Source organism: Eulemur rufifrons, chromosome 10, assembly GCF_041146395.1.
Source record: "Eulemur rufifrons isolate Redbay chromosome 10, OSU_ERuf_1, whole genome shotgun sequence".
Classification (NCBI taxonomy): Eukaryota; Metazoa; Chordata; class Mammalia; order Primates; family Lemuridae; genus Eulemur; species Eulemur rufifrons.
Genome location: NC_090992.1, coordinates 2,778,209 through 2,790,725, shown reverse-complemented (window position 1 = coordinate 2,790,725; position 12,517 = coordinate 2,778,209). Strand labels below are relative to the sequence as shown.

The following is a 12,517-nucleotide window of genomic DNA, read 5'->3' as shown; positions in this document are numbered from 1 at the left end:
CAGTGAGGGAGCGGGGAGGGAGTGGGCATTAACTGCTAATGGGCATGAGGTTCTTTCTGGGGTGACAGCAATGTAAAATTAGATCATGGTGACGGCCACACAGCTCCATAAATTCACTAAAAACAATAGAATTGTATAATTAAAATGAGTGAAATGGTGGGGTATGCAATTATATCTCAATAAAGCTGTTTAAACAAAAAAGATAAGAATATCTACAGTAGATCTTTTCAATTAGATAATTACTTAGCAGGCACCCAGGGATCCAAAATATTGAAACTGTGAAGCTAATTATCTACTTGCAAAATATTTACAACAGATGATAACAACTCTTACCCATATTGGCCAATAACCCTGAAATTGCTTGAACATCAGCTCCAAGAAAGACTTCATTCAGAGTTGAAACTACTGGCAAACACAAAGTATGGACACGAATTCTTCTTTCACCTTTGGGGAAAATGTATGAAAAACATGAAGTATAGAAAGGGGCAACTATTAATATATATAAAAAAGATTACTTTAAGGTCACTTGGAAAAATCATTTCTTTTCAATTTAGAATGAAGTAGAGTTATACAGAAAGCAGAGACAGCATCAAACATTTTATTTTTTAACTATGAGATTCTTTTCATTTAAGTTATTACTAAATAAGTAATAGGGCTTATACTCAAGTGATAAAATGGTAAATTTTTAAAAACCTCTTTGCTGAAGTTTTTGGTAATAAAAATTTTGAGTTAAATACATATGACATCACTACTCCAAAATATGTTCTGTGGCCTGTTTTGACACATAAAGTCCAAAAAATTCTTACACTTTTCTCTTTAATCATAGAAAAAAATTTTTTAAATACATTAATATTTGCAATACTTTTTCTTCAGTAATTACCCAGGATAATAATCAATAAATACAAGAAACAAAATAAAAAACTTTGACAATCTATATATATGTATATATATATATATAGAAAAATTAGCCGGACATAGTGGCGCATGCCTGTAGTCCCAGCTACTCGGGAGGCTGAGGCAGGAGGATTGCTTGAGCCCAGGAGTTTGAGGTTGCTGTGAGCTAGGCTGACGCCACGGCACTCACTCTAGCCTGGGCAACAGAGTGAGACTCTGTCTCAAAAAAAAAAAAAAAAAATATCTGTTCAACAAATGAATAAATAAAATGGTTTAGGAAAACAAATGCCAAACATCGTGGCTTTACCAAGAATAGAAGCAAATCCCTTATGATTAGGAATACTCTTTTTGGCTTAGTAACTATAAGTAATCACCCCCAAAGACGGAAGAGTTTATCATAGGCCACAGAATAGATAACCACATCAAAAACATGCCTTTACTACAACTTATGCTTATAGTTAATACCGTACTGTACACGTAAAACTTTGTTAAGAGGGTAGATCTCATGTGATTTTTACCACAATAAGAACAAACAAAAACTTACCTTTGCTGGATGTGTACAAGAGTGCTGACTGAAAAGAAACCAACTGAGTGTCAGTAAGACTCTCTTCCACTGACATCTGCACTGCATACCCAGCATCTGGGTTGACATTGGGCAAAGACAGTAAGTCTGTTGACCGAACAAAGAAGTTCCCATGGAAAGTATGAATGGAAAGACCTAGAAGAGAAAAAATTATCAAAATGACTTATATATACCTACATATTGATACTTACATTTTATCCTAATCACTTATCAGATTGGCAGGAAGTAAAAAAGTTTAGACAATACACAGTACTTATTGAGGCTGAGGGGTAATAGGTGTCTTCTGAAATAAAGGTGGTAATACAAATTTTCATAAAAATTTTTTGGAGGAATATTTTGCAATATTTGTCAAAATTCTAAATGGATACTTATTTTGACCTTAGCTATCTTATATCTAAGAATTTATCCTACAGATATACTCGTTCAAGTGTTAATTTTGCATGTGCAAAAAATTTTTAAGCAGATGTTTGTTACAACAAAAAATTCAGAAATGCCATCAATGGGTATCACTAGGAAAATAAATCGTGATTTGCCACATATATGCAAGCTTATACAGGAGGACTTTAGCTTTATCAATAGTGTTTTTTTTTTTTTGTTGAGACAGAGTCTCACTTTGTTGCCCAGGCTAGAGTGAGTGCCGTGGCGTCAGCTTAGCTCACAGCAACCTCAAACTCCTGGGCTTAAGCGATCCTACTGCCTCAGCCTCCCGAGTAGCTGGGACTACAGGCATGCGCCACTATGCCCGGCTAATTTTTTCTATATAGATTTTTAGGTGTCCATATAATGTCTTTCTATTTTTAGTAGAGACGGGGTCTCGCTCAGGCTGGTCTCGAACTCCTGACCTTGAGCAATCCACCCGCCTCGGCCTCCCAGAGTGCTAGGATTACAGGCGTGAGCCACCGCGCCCGGCCTATCAATAGTGTTTTTATTGTTTATAAGAACAGATACATATTTTACTTGTGAAATAAAAATCAACTTTATAACAGTGATCAGAAAGAAAAAGAGGCCAGGCACAGTGGCTCAAGCCTGTAATCCTAGCATTTTGGGAGGTCGAGGTGGGAGAATCACTTGAAGCCAGGAGTTCAAGATCAGCATGAGCAACATAGTGAGACCCTGTCTCTATAAAAAATAGAAAAAGTAGCTGGGCATGGTTGCATGTGCCCGTAGTCCCAGCTACTTGGGAGGCTGAGGCCAGAGGATCACTTGAGCCCAGCAGTTTGAAGGAGACTCTGTCTCAAAAAAAAAAAAAAAACCCAACAAAAACAATTTAAAAGAAAAGAAAAAAAAAAGAAAAAGAACACTAGGCATGGTGGTGTGGGCCTGGAGTTCTGGCTACTTGGGAGGCTAAGGCAGGAGGACCGCTTGAGCCCAGGGGTTGGAGATCAGTCTGGGCAATGTAGTGAGACCCTGTCTCTACAAATGGAAGGAAGGAAAAAAGGAAGGGAGGAAAAGAGAAAAGAAAGAAAGGGAAAAAAGAAGGAAAAAGGAAGGGAAAATGGAGAGATGGAAGGACAGGACAGGAAGGATGGAAGAAAGAAAGGAAGGAACGAATGTACATTTGCATACTGAAAAATAGAAAGGTGCACACAACATTGTGGTGTAGAAAAAACAAGGCAGGTGTGATCTTTACCATGTTTTTTTTTTTTAAGACAGGGTCTTACTGTGTTACCTGCACTAGAGTGTGGTGGTGTCATCATTGCTCACTGAAACCCCGATCTCCTGAACTTAAGCAATCCTCCTGCCTCAACCTCCCAAGTAGGTTGTACTACAGGCATGTGCCACCATGGTTAGCTAATTTTTTCTATTTTTAGTAGAGACGGGGGTCTCAATATTGCTCAGGGTGGTTTCAAACTCCTGACCTCAAGCGATCCTCCCACCTCGGCATTCCAGAGTGCCATGACCATAGGCGTGAGCCACCGCACCCAGCCTATTTTTTCTTTTTTTCATTAAATTTACCAAGAATATGTATTTGATTTGTAATGAAATTCATGATAAACAATAAAAAGGGAAAAGGATAGTTCATTGGCAAACTCCTTTATGCAAAGTGAGGTACATATAAAATAGCCTCTGTCTTGCCAAGTAGAAAAAGTCTTAAAAGCCATTTAAGATGTACATTTCCCCTAACTTATACCCAGTAGGTGCAGAAATAAACAGTTTTTAGGTCTTTCAATCTTGAATGAATGGGATCCAATAAATGTGCCCTCTAAAACATAAACACTAAAAAACTACTAGAATAATAAATGAATTCAGCAAGGCTGCGTTATTATAGTGATGGATACTAAACAACTTCATATGGCACCTGATTTGACCAACACATACCAACATGTAGCAGACAGATTAGTGGATCTTTTTTTTTCTTTGCTAAAGACTTCATATAATCTTTCCAGTTTAAAAAATGATTGAGTCACACCCCTTACAGAGCAGCAATATTTTAATATCTGAATAAAAAATTAGAACCAGATTGACAACGTGGTGAAACGAAAAACCAAAAATCAGAGCACAAATTAAAAGATCTCCCACTTCTGGGGACGGATTATGGTGATGAGTGCACAATAAGAACACACTTACTGTCACTGAAGCATACAATTAAAAATGGATAAAATGGTAAATTTTATGTCGTGTGTATTTTACAATTTTAAAAAATAATTGTTTACAAAAAAAAATCTTCCATTAGTATTGCTCAGTAAGAGGAATAAAAATCCATCAGTAATATGTTTTATTTTCTGTGGAGATATGATCTCTTTTTTAAAAAATTGAGATAAGTCACATACCACAAAATTCACCATTTTAAAACATACAATTCAAATAAAAATAAATAAAATGTAAAGTTCAGTGGTTTTTAGGACATTCACAATGTCACTATTTTTTATACAGTTTCTTCTCTTAGTTGCATATTCCACAGAGTTGACAAACCTTAGAAGATAACAATATGTAAAAACGTGTATATTTCCTGGTATCAAAACCATTATTCTCTCCTATGTAAAATAAAACAGCGTCCCCACCTTTGGTGCACCGAATCCTCATGACGGCCTCAAAGCCAATCTTCCGAGTGAGGTATCTCTGCAGCTCCTTGTGAAGCTTCTGTACCTGGACGGGGTTGTGCTGATGATGGTAAGAGGGGTAGTAATAGACACTACCTGCCGAGTAGCGAGAAATGCAACCTGGAAAAGAACACGCATTCCTTTTCAATTGCACCCTCAGCTACTTTTATTATAGCAGAGTAACTGCAGGAATTTGGATCAATCTTTCTTTAACTGCCAAAAAGAATATTTCAACATTGCTCAGTTAGGCTCTAAAAAAAAGGAAGAATATTTCATTCCTTTAAATAGTAGTATAGAAATTTCTCTATTAAGAAATGTTCAGAATAGAAGATTATAGGGTTTACAAAAGACTAAACTGACTAAACTCTCCCAAGGTAATAAAAATTCTTTTACTTTGTCCTCTATTTAGAATACTATCATATAATTACCATTTTGATATTTATTTAAGGAAAAAAAAAAATCATGAGAAAGAACTTACCCAGAGAAGCTAAATCAGAATACTGTCCACTGAGAAGGAATAAGTCAACAGCCACCTGCTGACCAGAACAGTCCAAAGCTAATTTCTTATAGAAGTCAGTGGAAGGTGTCAGGTGTATTTCCTGTTAAAAATAAATTACAAAGAGAAATTTTTTTTAAAAATCATTAAATTGTCATAAAATTTAAATGTACATCTATATATACCAAAGTATTCATAATAGTTATCTCTGGGGATACTACAAAATCCTTTTGTTCTTTGATATTATCTGATTTTTCATTAAGAAGCATGTACTGCTTATGACTTCTCTGTAAGTTTTTTTTTAAAATAGAGATAGAGTCTTGCTATGTTGCCCAGGCTGGCCTCAAGTGATCCTTCTGCCTTGGCCTCCCAAAGTGGGGGATCACAGGTGTTAGCCACATGGCCAGCCTGATTTTTCTATAAGTTTTTTATGTTTTACGTTTAAAAAGAAAGAAATACATCTATTATATTAATTTCATAACTGGCAAAGATAATTATTATAACTGAAATCTTTTAAATGCTCAGTATACTGAAACTGTTCTAAACAATTCATATGTAACATCTACTTAGTCCTTTCAATTACCCTATAAGGTAGGTTCTATCATTATTTTCACTTTCTTTATAAGGAATCAAAGGGGCAAAGAAATTATGGAATGATTCAAGTTCACACATGTAATAGGTAGTGGAACACAGGCAGCAGAACCCCAGGAATGACATCATAACCAGCAGAGTATACTGGCCTCTCTCTCATAATCTTTTGGAAAATACAGGTCTCAAATTTTAAGTTTATACACACAACATGCTCAAAAGAAATCCATGGCCATCGATATACCAAATAATGACTACTATTCATCTTTGTCCCTAGCAAGCATATTCTCTTAGTCTCCTAGACTTTCTCATCAAAAGCAGGCTGAATTGTTAGTGGCCTGCCAAAGATACTAAAAATAAAGTGGGGGTGAAATCAGGTAGAGAAAACGTAATAAAATCAAAAAGTCTACATAAAAGTAAAACCCTTTAGTAACTTCCTTATATTCCCTCCTCCCAATAATTGAAAAATAAGCTCAAAAAAAAAAAAAAAAAACCAAACTCTGTACTCAAAGGGAAGGAGCACCAGCATAAATCTTATCACATATTTTACAACTTTCTAACCTTAGCAGATGACCTCTGGTTGGGTTCCTCTCGTGGTTTCAGGGATCCCACTCCGAGAGTTGGGAGTTGTGTTTGAAAGACAGACATTCGACCACCAGTCGGGGACATCAGCTTAAAGGCAGCCTGAAGTGCAGGACCCAAGGCACTCTGGGTTTCCAGAGTCTTGGTAAACATTTGCGGCAAAGTTTTCAGCAAATCTTGGACAAGCTTGTGAAATAAAGCAAGAAAACTCAAGAGTGTTAGAACTAAAAAAATTCTTTTCACATTAAGTCAGTATCTAATACAATAGACAAGACATTGAGTCATGATGACGTTCAGAGAATCTACAGACACAATGAAGTTGGTCAAATGACAGGAAAGCCATTTTAAGTCGACATTATAAATTGGCAAGCAAGACATATCAAAGTTGGGGCCTTACAGTTCTTGCACATGCAGTAGTCCAGCAAGACTATAAGTCCAAAATGTATCCAAAAGAACCATCACAGTTTAGAGATTTGATATATTTTAATGCCATGAAATATGGCCTTCTCCATCACCTCTACATACTTTATTTTTGTAAGTTCCAAAGTGAGTTTAACTGTTCCCTGTTGCAAAATCTAAGATATCCAGTATCTTTGCCAACTAGGAATATGACTACAAAAGAAAAACAAAATAAAAACTACTACCTATTCAGGTTAGGGTGTACAAATGAAGAGAGTTAATGGGGAAAAAATACTTTGCACTATGGCACAGTCACCATTGCTCACAGCAGAGACCATAGACTTGCTAGTTAAAATGTTACCCCTACGGCATATATGCATGTACAGGGTAGACAACATCCCCCCTTCAGACACATTCTGTTCACCTCTCACTGCATTATGTCATGGCAATTTCCAGGCAGGTAATAAGAGTTTCTTCTGAACTGACCCCAATGACACTCTGTGAATCAAAAAAGCAAAGGGCACTGAAAGCAGCCTAGCTAATGTGCTTCTACGTAGTGACCAGAAGCTTTATGTCAGCAACCCTCCCAACTTCCCAAATGGCTGGCAAGACAGGTTTCCTTCAGGTGTTCTTCCTGTATGAACAGGCTTACCTTCTACTCTACTACAAATAACTTGCTGCATTAGACTTAAAATGATCAGCTCAAGGTCAAACTCAAGAGCTCTTCATCTAATGAATTTTAACTAAGAGTAAATATAAAATGCTACACATCTTAGAAATGTCACAGAGAGAAGCAAAATTTTACTTAAAGTTCATTTCAAAAATATATTCCTTCAATATTTCACTTAAACATGTCAGGTAGCAAAACGTGCCTTACCTCTTTACTTTCATTTAAATTTACTAATAAGTTCTCTGGCATAGGTATAAAAACATCTGAAAGAATAAATACATATTTATTTTTAAACAAAATACAATCATTAAAGATGTTCCAAATATACAACACTGATGCAATTAACCACCCCCATACTTACAGAAAAGTCATCTCCTTCACTATTATAGCAATGTCTACATGTGTCCAAAGAGTCACCAAAGGAACACTGATTCAAGTAGTTACTGCAAATATATTCTGCTTCTTGTCTGATACCTTGTAAAAGGTATAGCCTCCCAATTAAAAAAAAACTGATCCGTAAGCACTCAGTAAGGGTTTGCGCAAGTGCTCTGCTTCTTAGGCTAAACACAACAATTCAGCATCCTGCTTTCCATCTTCTTCTTCTCCTTTTTTAATGGCTGGCCCTAGAAGCCAACCAAAGACACACTCTTGGCATTAAAAAAACTGTTGACTAACACGACACACAGGAATACTATGCCTTTATACAAAAGCTCACCAATAGCTCTGCCATTCACAAAGCTAACGCTTTCTCATAAAGAGGAAAGGCAGTCACCGGTGCCTTTACTACTGGGACTACAAAATCAAGTGAATCAGACAGAATGCTAACCCACCGCTTCAGATGAGCCTCTCAGGGTTCTCATTTACTCTGGCTTAGGAACTAAATTCCCTTTAGAAAGAATCAAACTGGAATGATATCATGGGTGGCAGAGGATTATGAGAAGAACCCTGGCAGTGTGTGAGAGTTCCAATTTCTCCACGTCCTCACCAATACTTGCTACTGTCCAGCTCTTTAATTTTAGCCATCCTAGCTGGTGTCAGGTGACATCTTGTTTTTTTTCATTTGCATTTGCCTGTTGATTTATGATGTAGAGCATCTATTCATGCATTTATCAACCATTTATATAGCGAGTATATTGAATATTATATACTGAATACAGAAATATTTTTTTTTCAATTTAATTTTACAGAATCAAAGAGTCTAACAGTATATCTTGTTAGATACAGTATGTCCTCATAATGTATACATTATTTCTTGTACAATGATATGAAATAATATGGGAAATATTCATGATAAATTATTAAGTGAACAGTGCAAGTTAAAAACAATAGTTTCATATTTTTTCCCCACCCCCCCTTTCCTGAGTCAGCACCTTCAAGTGTTACCACTCCCCAAACGGTGTGCAATGCACTCATTGTGTAGGCATACCCCCATCCCCTCCCCCACCCCCCACCTCAGTCTGATGTCCAATTGGTGTCGTTCCCAGATTTGTATTTAGGTGATGATCAGGGATGAATACAGAAATATTTATTCAAATCCTTTATCCATTCTTTTTTTTTTTGAGATAAGAGTCTTGCTCTGTTGCCCCAGGTAGAGTGCAGTGGCGTCATCGTAGCTCACTGCAACCTCAAACTCCTGAGTTCAAGTGATCCTCCTGCCTCACCCTCCCCAATAGCTGGGACTACAGGCACACACCACCCCACCTGGCTAATTTTTGTATTTTTAGTAGAGATGAGGTTTCAATCTTGCTCAGGCTGGTCTCAAACTCCTGAGCTCAAGCAATCCTCCCACTTCGGTCTCCCAGAGTGCTAGGATTACAGGCATGAGCCACTGCGCCCAGCCTCTTTTTCCATTCCTACCTATTGTCTTTTTATTGTTAAATTGTAGGAGTTCTTTATGTAATCTACATGTAAATTCCATATCAGATATGATTTCCAAATTTTGGAAACCCATTTTGTGGGTTGTCTTTTCATTTTCTTGATGGTATTCTTCAAAGTACAAAATGCTTGGAGTACAGTGGTGTGATCAGAGCTCACTGCAGCTTTGAACTCCTAGGCTTAAGTGATCCTCCCCACCTTGGCCTCCCAAGTAGCTGGGACTACAGGCACACACCACCCCACGTGGCTAGTTTTTAAATTTTTTGTAGAGGTGGGGGTCTTGCTATTATTATGTTGCCCAGGCTGGTCTCAAACTCCTGGCCTTAAACAATCCTCCCACCTCAGCGTCTCGAAGTGCTGGGATTACAGGTGTGAGCCACCATGCCCAGCCCTCAAATACTTTATGAATAAATAAAATGGGAAGAAGGGGGAAAAAGTCTAAATTTTATTTTAACATTAATTTGTTTTTGTTACCTTGTTCAGAATTCATATTACCTCCATAACCCTGTTTCCACTTCCATAAAACGAGAGATTGGACTGAAGACCTCTTAGAACTCTAACAATCTTATGATTTTATACTCAAGAATTTCCTCAACATAATAGATTCATACAATATACCCCTAATTTGTCAAATATTCATAAAATATTTCTAACACTGAAAATTCCCAAGGTAGTTCAATAAATATATGACATATACCTTCAATATCTGAAACTATTAGCATCTGAGGTTGAGAGAGACCTTCCTGAAGACTGTAGAAATGGATTGTGCTGTCAAATGTTATAAAGCCAATTTTTGTTCTGGTGTTGCCAGGAAGCCTAGAAACAAATTCAGAAGAGCATCTTATCAAGTTTTCCCACACACATATGTACATAAAATATCTCCTAAGAGTTATATGCAAATATCTAATTTAATATGGAAATTGGCCCAACATACATGAATGTTTAAACCACCCAATGTTAACAATGAAAACATATCCAACTCAAAGAGAAAACACTACATATAAGCCAATCAACAAAAACAGCAATCCAAAACCAATTATACCTATTATAAAGTTACATATAATCATTTAGGAAATAGTAGGTAAAAAATACTGGAAAGCATATACAATACTTTGCAGATGATTTAAAGTTATTTTATCAAGAATGCTTCAAAAAACTACCATATACCAACTCAAAAATTTAATATAAATTTAGGTTGTGCACCTCTTATATTGTTATATGCATTTATTTAAGAACAGAGGAACTAAAGCATCTATTTTAAAGAACTCAAATAAGTGGAACTACAGTTTCATAAATGGAAAAACAAGCTGGTTTTCACCCTTGTTCGGGCTTGGATGAGTCACTGGACTATCTCATCGATACACAATCCCCATACACAATCTACAACATTAAAAATACAAATGCTGGCAGGAACAAGGATGCCCTCTTCAACAAGGTGAGGGAATTACTCCATTTGTGATAAGATTTGGTCTTCGACATTCTTCCATCCCACACATGAGCACTGTACTTCATTACACTGAAAGGTCACTCTAGCTTTTATGGATTACACTAAATATCTAAGAACCATTTGAAATATAGTTATTTTAAGAAACTTAAGAGACATGAAAACCAAATGCAATTTGTGTACACTGTTTGGATTATTACTCCAACAAAGCTACAATAAAGACATTTTTCAGATAACTAGGAACAAAAAACGAACTGGGTATTACATCGTATTACGGAATTATTGCTAATTTTCCTTGGAGTGGTACTAGTATCATAGTTAGGGTTAAAAGTTAGTCCTGTGGCCAGTCGCAACCTGATTACGGGCTCATGCCTGTAATCCTAGCACTCTGGGAGGCCGAGGTGGAAGGACTGTTTGAGCTCAGGAGTTTGAGACCAGTCTGAGCAAGAGCAATACCTCATCTTACTAAAAATAGAAAAGTTAGCCAGGTTTGGTGGTGGGCACCTGTAGTCCCAGCACTTGGGAGGCTGAGACAGGAGGATCACGTAAGCCCAGGAGTTTGAGGTTGAAGTGAGCTATGATGCCACCACTGCACTCAAGCCCAGGTGACAGAGCAAGACTGTCTCAAAAAAAAAAAAAAAAGTAGTCCTGAATTATTTATAGACAAAACAATATGCTGGCTTTAAAATTCTTAAGGGGGGAAAAAAGTGTGTGTGTGAAGGGGAAGGTTCAGATGAACCAAGAACAGGAGAATTCTGAAGATAGTGAAGTTGGAGGATAGGTGCCTAGAGGTTCATTACATTATTCTTCCTGTTTACTATAGGTTTAAAACTAACATTTCTAAGAGAACATGAAGCCTAAGGTAACAACCGATCTAAGTGGTCTTTTAGAACACACCTTTTATTTTTGTATTTTGAAAACTACTTATTCATTTTGCAAACACTGTTAGTTTCAGATTTAAGTTGAATTGAGACTTACAAATCCAGATTGTCTAACAAACTCTGGCAAACTGAATTCAAGTATCCAGTTTCAACTGCATTGTGAGACACGTCAAATACAAAGAGGTACACTGGAGGCTGAGGTGGTCGTAACTAAAGAAAAAAAAGACCCTGTTAAGTACATCCGACAGGACTAAATTTAAACTTATCAATTGCCAGGTCCACATACAGCAAAACAATAAAATAAGCATTATTTGCAGATTATGTGGAGACTACAACAGGTAAAGCTATTCTATGTTGTTCACAAATGCATACTTAAAAAGAAAAATGAGTCTGCGATTGCCATAATTCAGAAGAGTGTTTTCTCTAGAACAGGAAGGGAAGGAAATACGATCAAAAGGGCTTCTGGCAGTATTGTCAATGTTCAATTTCCTGATTTGGGTAGTGCTAATGAAAGTGTTTATAGGTATTTGGTAACCTGTATATTTATGTTTTATGGACTCTTTTATATGTGTGTTAGATTTCACAATTCAGAGAAATTATAGTTCTAAAAATGACAAGTTAGCCTCAGCTACTTATTTAACTAATACATTGTTCAGCCAAATTCCATAAAAATCTAAGATTCTGTATTTTAAACTTCTAAATCCAAAGATTTGCTTTCAATTCAGTAAAAAGCATCAAATAATCACAATCAGAACTGAGCAGGTAGTATACAGTCTTTCCTCACTATCTGCTCTCGCAGATAATATAGTTGACCTACCTTGAATCACAAAATCCCCAGATGCTCGAGTTTCTTACATAAAAAGGCATATTATTTGCATATAATCTATATACATCTTCTCATATATTTTAAATCATCTCTAGATTACTTATAATACCTAATACAATATAAATTATATAAATAGTTGTTATACTGTATTTTTAAATTTGTATTATTTTTATTGTTGTATTTCTTTTTTAATATTTTCAATCTACGGTTGGTTGAAACTGCATATGTGGAATCAACT

General features: G+C 36.4%; 1 protein-coding gene across 6 annotated transcripts in view; it reads right to left on the bottom strand.

Annotated features, from left to right (window-relative positions):
• SEC24A (SEC24 homolog A, COPII coat complex component) overlaps positions 1-12,517 on the bottom strand; it is a 50,869-nt gene that overhangs the window by 13,839 nt on the left and 24,513 nt on the right. For 5 of the 6 annotated variants that reach the window (XM_069483626.1, XM_069483627.1, XM_069483628.1 and 2 more), the window contains 8 exons: positions 11,551-11,663; positions 9,826-9,944; positions 7,461-7,516; positions 6,164-6,370; positions 4,997-5,117; positions 4,480-4,638; positions 1,439-1,612; positions 334-444 (listed from right to left, as the gene is read on the bottom strand). In XM_069483626.1, the coding sequence (XP_069339727.1) occupies positions 334-444; positions 1,439-1,612; positions 4,480-4,638; positions 4,997-5,117; positions 6,164-6,370; positions 7,461-7,516; positions 9,826-9,944; positions 11,551-11,663 (1,060 nt within the window). Of the gene's footprint in view, positions 1-333; positions 445-1,438; positions 1,613-4,479; positions 4,639-4,996; positions 5,118-6,163; positions 6,371-6,400; positions 7,082-7,460; positions 7,517-9,825; positions 9,945-11,550; positions 11,664-12,517 lie in introns of those variants that run through there. The other variant, XM_069483632.1, reaches the window with a different exon arrangement.